The sequence below is a fragment of the Habropoda laboriosa genome, unplaced genomic scaffold, assembly GCF_001263275.1.
Source record: "Habropoda laboriosa isolate 0110345459 unplaced genomic scaffold, ASM126327v1 scaffold816, whole genome shotgun sequence".
NCBI lineage: Eukaryota > Metazoa > Arthropoda > Insecta > Hymenoptera > Apidae > Habropoda > Habropoda laboriosa.
The window spans coordinates 120,494-126,303 of NW_017101002.1; the positions used below are offsets into that span (position 1 = coordinate 120,494).

Sequence of the window (5,810 nt, forward strand, 5' to 3'; positions counted from 1 at the left end):
TATTAGTTTGTTAAAGTTTAAATATATAATTTGTTACCTTCTGTTTTATGTTTATTGAAGTATCGGATTCATTTTCTTCCTTAATTTTAATATCATTATTAATGGGTACTTCATCATTTGTGTTTTGCAAATTGTCTTTTGCAATTTCGTTTGTATCTTCTTCTGATGCTGCTTTAATTTTGTCATTCTTATTATCAGGATTTACATTCTTTTTATTTTCTTTTACATTTTTAGCAGTACCATTTACTTCTGAGATATATTCAGTTTTATGTTCCTTAGATGTTGTTTCATCAATAGATACACATGTTCTTTTAGAAGGTAAAAGTAACTTTTCATCTTCAGAAGTTTCTTCTCGCAATCTTTTCTGTCCAGACGCATCAGCTTCTATAGAACTATTAGAAGTTTCCAAAGGTGGCATTTCATCTTGTAATTCCTTATCACTTTGATCAGATTCAATCATTCTTTACAAATTTATCTAAAATTTGAAACAGCTACATATAAATTAAATTAAAACAGAAATTTCAATAAAAGTATTATAAAAAACTGTACCCTTATATCAAATAAATTCTTAATACATTTCATATGATAACAAAGTTCTATGAAAACTAATTAAACTAATTACGTGGAATTTTATTTAAATAATCTTCAAGAAAATTGTTCCTACATTTAAAATGTTTTATATTAATGCCTTCAAAAATTTACTAACATAGGCAATAGTAGATACATATAATGAAAAAGTGGATATATCCCTTTTTGTAAAATAAAATACACTTTCATTTTACAAATTTATCAAGTGTTAATCAATTACTATTAATACACTGTGAAGTATCAACAAACAGTATTTGTGTTCGTTTAATTTTCAAATACCGAATATTTTAGAATACAACATATCAAAGTAAAAGTAGGAGAAATTACTAGAATAATAATATATAATAATTACCTTACAGAAACAAATCACCAAACAATATTCAACTAATTCTTTAATAAGCGATGATCGTAACGTTTGCGCGGCAAAATCTACGCGGTAACAACGTAGTCGCTATTGATTGGTTAAACTGTATATAGTATAGCACTAACATACAAGAAATATTTCATATTTTATACATATATTTTTCCGCACTATATATTATCTAACGTTTCGTTATACGTAATTTACATATCATGATCAATTAAAAATACTGTAAATTTAGTTTAACAATCGAAAATATTGAACACTGACACGTTTTTATTAATTCTTGCAACTATTTATTTTGTAATTTAATGCATTTCCAATATAACACATTAAAGTTGCATTTTCTTACATTTAAAAGTCTTTAATTTGAAATTAAATTCTCCACAGTGTAAACGAAATTACTACCTGTGCCATCAAATCGATGCATTCACATACATATGTAATTTATCCTTACATCAAGTTGCAATGCAACTTTATTATTGGTTTTAATTGTATAGTTATACATAATTTAAAAAATAATGAACTTACGTAAAATTAATTCGAATTTGTATGTTTAATTGTTGTTTGTTTTATTCTGATGTGCCATGACTATTCGTGATAATTACGTAAAAAAATGGATCACTACGTATATATATATATATATGCTCTTCTGCGTGCTGATGATGCATACACGTATGTATGCACTGGCGACTACAAAGTGGTGAAAATGAAACACAAAAAATATAAGAACAAATCTAAACACGAAAGAAAGAAATCAAAGAGAAAAGATAAACAAAGAGATAAAGAAGAAAAACATAATGAATCTGATTCAAGTAGTGTAAGTATTCAATATTATTATATATTCCGTGTTTTATTTCATGTTTTTTTAACCTTTTTAAATATTTTCATTATTTTTCTTACTTTTAATTGTAAAAATTATACAATTTTAGAGCACTAGTGAAGGGGAACAAGAATGGGTGGAAAAACCAATATCTCAAACCATAGTCACAAAAAAAAGTGTACATATGAAGTCGAAGGAAGAAGAATCTCTTAAAAGAGAGGATTGGATGAACATAAAAAGCGTATTTCCTTGTGTATTTAATGAAAAGAAGACAGAATCTTTTAATTCTAATAAAAATGCTAGCAAATCTGATTTGGATAAATTGGGTCAAAGTGATAGAGAATTAAATCCATATTGGAAAAATGGTGGTAGTGGTCTTCCAGAAGAAAATTCAACAAAAATAGAACAAGTAATGGATGTGAATTGGCTAAAAAGAAGTCTTCAACGTGCAAAAGAACAAGCAAAAAGTGAGAATAGAAGTTTAGAAGAAATTGCAGCTGTGAGATGGGGTGTAGGTATAGTTTTATTACATGTTTTTGAAATACCTATATTTAAAATATAAAGTGATACTAATATGACATTAATTTTTATAGTCTTTAGAAGTGATACAGTCAATGATATCCAAAGCTGAAGGTACATCAATAAAAGATAAATGGAAGCATAATTCAAACACTACTAAAGAATCAAAGTTTGAAAATCAATATAAAAGCACTAAAAATTCAAACAGAAATGATCAATATAAAAGACATGACAATTTACATTATGAACATCAAAGAAAACAGGAATACAAAAAACCCACAGATGATAATTGTTTTAATAATACTTCGTATAAATCAAATCATACCAATAAAAAAAATTGGCAAAAGAGCAAAATGTCAGATAAAACTGAAGAGAATCAATTAAATTCAAATATGGTGGTATTAAAAAGCATTTCTAATGATAATACAAATGACACAGAAGTTAAGGAAATTAAATCCCTAACAGAAGCAGAAATGAATAAATTAGGAGCAAAGATTGTTAAAGCTGAATTAATGGGTAATACTGTAAGTTATACATATTTTATTTTTGTATTACACATACGAAAGATATTAGGAAAGTGTAAATATTTGTTATTGGTATCATAGGAAGTAGCTGAAAAACTGAAGATTCAATTAAAAGAAGCTAGGGAAGCTGCAAAAAGTGTTCAGGTACACAATACAGAAAAGGTTCAGAATATAATACTTACTCAAACTGATGCAAAAGGTACATATTACATAAAAGTTCATTATACTTGAAATAGATGAGTTTTCAAACATTAGATATAATAGGTGTCACGAGACTATTGGAGCTCAGAAATCAACCTACAGAATTTTCTCAAAATATCAAGAGAAAGAATGCAGAAACGCACACTTCTGGAAAGAAGGTGCGCTATTTCTTTGATGATGATAAATATTCATTACAACAATTGGTAAGTGTCTATTGAGAAATGAAATGTTCTAAGTTAATAACATTAGATATTAATAAAGTCATTTTCTTCTTTTTAGTTCCAGAAGGAAAAGGGAAGGACAACAAATGAAGATGATGCAGCATTTATTAAGGTTGCTTCTAAGGTATGTAACACAAAATTTAATTTAAAGAATATCATAAAATGACATAAATAATAAATGTATAACATAATTTCTAGAATATGGATATGGATGAGATGTTTGAAGAACATATTACACGTGTTAAATTAGACGCAAAACAAGATGAGAAAGATCGTTCATTTGCTATTAAAGAACACAAACGTTTATCGAAATGTTTGGATACTTGCCGTTGGTGTATTGATTCCAAATACATGTTAAAACATATGATCATTGAAATGAATTCCGAAATTTGTTTATGCCTTCCTCAATATAGTTCTTTGACTGTTGGACATTGTATAATAACACCTGTACAGCATGTTGCTTGTCAGTTACAATTAGATGAAAATGTTTGGGAAAACTTAAAGGTAAAACATTTTTTTATATTGTTTAGTAATATTTTCTTTTTTCACAACTGTTTTATTTTCAGATGTTTAAACGAACTTTATATAAAATGTTCATGGATCAAAACCAATATCCTGTGTTTTATGAAACTTATAAGAGCCGTTACAAATTTACACACATGAAGTTAGATTGTATTCCATTACCAAAAGAGGTTGGTGAATTAGCACCAATGTATTTCAAGGTAAATACATAAATAATAAAACAATAGATATTTATACAATTAATACAAATAGCATTAAATTTTGTGTCTAATGTTTTTGGCAGAAAGCCTTATTAGAATGTGAAACAGAGTGGTCAATGAATAAAAAAGTCATCGACCTTGAACACAAAGATGTCCGTCATGCCATTCCAAATGGTTTGTCGTATTTTATGGTAGAATTCGAAACAAATAAAGGATATGCTCACGTTATTGAAGATGAGCATTTGTTTCCAAAAAATTTTGCAGAGGTAAAGGTTTCTAGGAAAAAATATTAAAGTACAAGTGATTATTTGATAAAACAAGTTTATCTAATATAATAAATTTTATTTATTATAGGAGATCATAGGTGGAATGTTAGATTTGGATCATGATGTTTGGAGAAAGCCAAAAAGAGAAAATCTTGATCAACAACGTGAAAAAACATTAAAATTTTTAGAAGTATGGAAGAAATATGAGTTTAAAGTAAAAAAATCATGATTGATTCTCATAACTAAAAGTTTAAAATACATAACTGTATATATGAATGCAATTTTTTTAAATATATTATCTTTCTATAAACATTTTAGTTCAGGTGTAAATGCATAATGTGACTATTAATAGAATAATCTTTAATGTAATGTTTCATTCAAATTTTTTATTCACAAATCCAGCTACTGGCACTTGTTTAAAATATTCTTTCAAAACAGATGGAAACAATGATAATACTTTGAAACGCGTTCCCATTTTATCTTCATCCATTATCATATGATATCCAGATTCTAAATCTTTTCTTTCTTCCTGTGAAGCATGTTGCAAAAGCATCTGCAACCTTACATCAATTCCAAGATTTTTTAAAAAGTTTGCTTGAGTCACTGGTCCAAATGTTATTAGTCTGTCATTTGTTTCTGCAATTTTTTTAATAACTGCAAAATCAACATCTGCTGTTAAATCTGCGGTACCTGGGCGTAATAATGGGTCGTGTACAGTATGTTGAAAAAATCCACGAAAGGTGTCAGTTTTATCGCCGTTGTAACCATAATCACAAATTAAAGCAAATCCACCACATTCCATCAAAAAGTCTGCTATATAATCCACTATTACCAAACTTTCTGGACTAATTTCAAGATGTTCTCTTTTTTCATCATTCTGCAAAATATTTATTTATTACTACATTTTAAAACCCAAAATATGTGAGAACTTACTGATATATAAAAAGTTGCAGGTGTTGATGTATTTGACAATACATAACAAAATTTTTCTTCATTGCTTCCTTGAATTATATCCACCAAAACTTCAGTCCATCCTCTGTCAGTTTTCTAAGTTATTACAGTTGTCTAATATTATTTAATTAACATAACTTATACTAATAAAATATTTTTCTACATTAATTCTAATTACTATACCTGAAATTTATGTATTGGTAATGCATCAAAAAATTCATGTGCTAAAAATACACTAAAATTCTTAGGTACATCTTTAATAGAATTGTACCAATATAATTTTATACCATCATCTGTAACACCTTCTCTATAATAAGTAATAAAATTTTCCTTGGGTTCATTTGTTTTTCTATCATGTTCTTTAATTGTTTTGCATAAATTTTTTGCTTGAATTAGAGAAAGAGTAGGACTAATTTCCACCAAATGTACTGAAACATTATCTAGCAATCGAAATTGTTTAAATACCTATACAGTAAAGATATATTTATGAAATAAATTTTTGAAATTTCACATATTAATTACTAAAGACATACCTTTAGTATATCTTTAACTAAAGTTCCTCTACCTGGACCTAGTTCAACAATTTGGAAAGCATTTTTTGATATTTTTTGCTTTTCATGTATTATCCAAATAG

General features: G+C 27.1%; 3 protein-coding genes across 4 annotated transcripts in view; 1 reads left to right on the top strand and 2 right to left on the bottom strand.

Annotated features, from left to right (window-relative positions):
- LOC108577803 (SUN domain-containing protein 2-like) overlaps nt 1–1,551 on the bottom strand; it is a 2,921-nt gene extending 1,370 nt beyond the window's left edge. Inside the window, exons 1-2 of one of the 2 annotated variants that reach the window (XM_017941008.1) lie at nt 1,481–1,551; nt 38–475 (exon numbers count right to left, since the gene is read on the bottom strand). In XM_017941008.1, the coding sequence (XP_017796497.1) occupies nt 38–460 (423 nt within the window). In that variant the 5' untranslated portion in view covers nt 461–475; nt 1,481–1,551. Of the gene's footprint in view, nt 1–37; nt 476–940; nt 1,009–1,480 lie in introns of those variants that run through there. The other variant, XM_017941009.1, reaches the window with a different exon arrangement.
- A 62-nt stretch (nt 1,552–1,613) lies between these two features.
- Nucleotides 1,614–4,454, top strand: LOC108577782 (CWF19-like protein 2). Its single transcript, XM_017940985.1, has 10 exons — nt 1,614–1,769; nt 1,882–2,283; nt 2,366–2,815; nt 2,897–3,014; nt 3,080–3,219; nt 3,296–3,361; nt 3,436–3,741; nt 3,804–3,959; nt 4,043–4,225; nt 4,314–4,454. The coding sequence occupies exons 1-10, from the start codon at nt 1,659–1,661 to the stop codon at nt 4,452–4,454; spliced, it is 2,073 nt and encodes a 690-aa protein (XP_017796474.1). The 5' UTR covers nt 1,614–1,658.
- A 144-nt stretch (nt 4,455–4,598) lies between these two features.
- The window catches only part of LOC108577736 (NADH dehydrogenase [ubiquinone] complex I, assembly factor 7 homolog), a 1,450-nt gene continuing 238 nt past the window's right edge, over nt 4,599–5,810 (bottom strand). The window contains exons 2-5 of the mRNA XM_017940928.1: nt 5,710–5,809; nt 5,360–5,641; nt 5,159–5,272; nt 4,599–5,102 (exon numbers count right to left, since the gene is read on the bottom strand). Coding sequence (XP_017796417.1) covers nt 4,599–5,102; nt 5,159–5,272; nt 5,360–5,641; nt 5,710–5,809 — 1,000 coding nt within the window. The remainder of the gene's footprint in view (nt 5,103–5,158; nt 5,273–5,359; nt 5,642–5,709; nt 5,810) is intronic.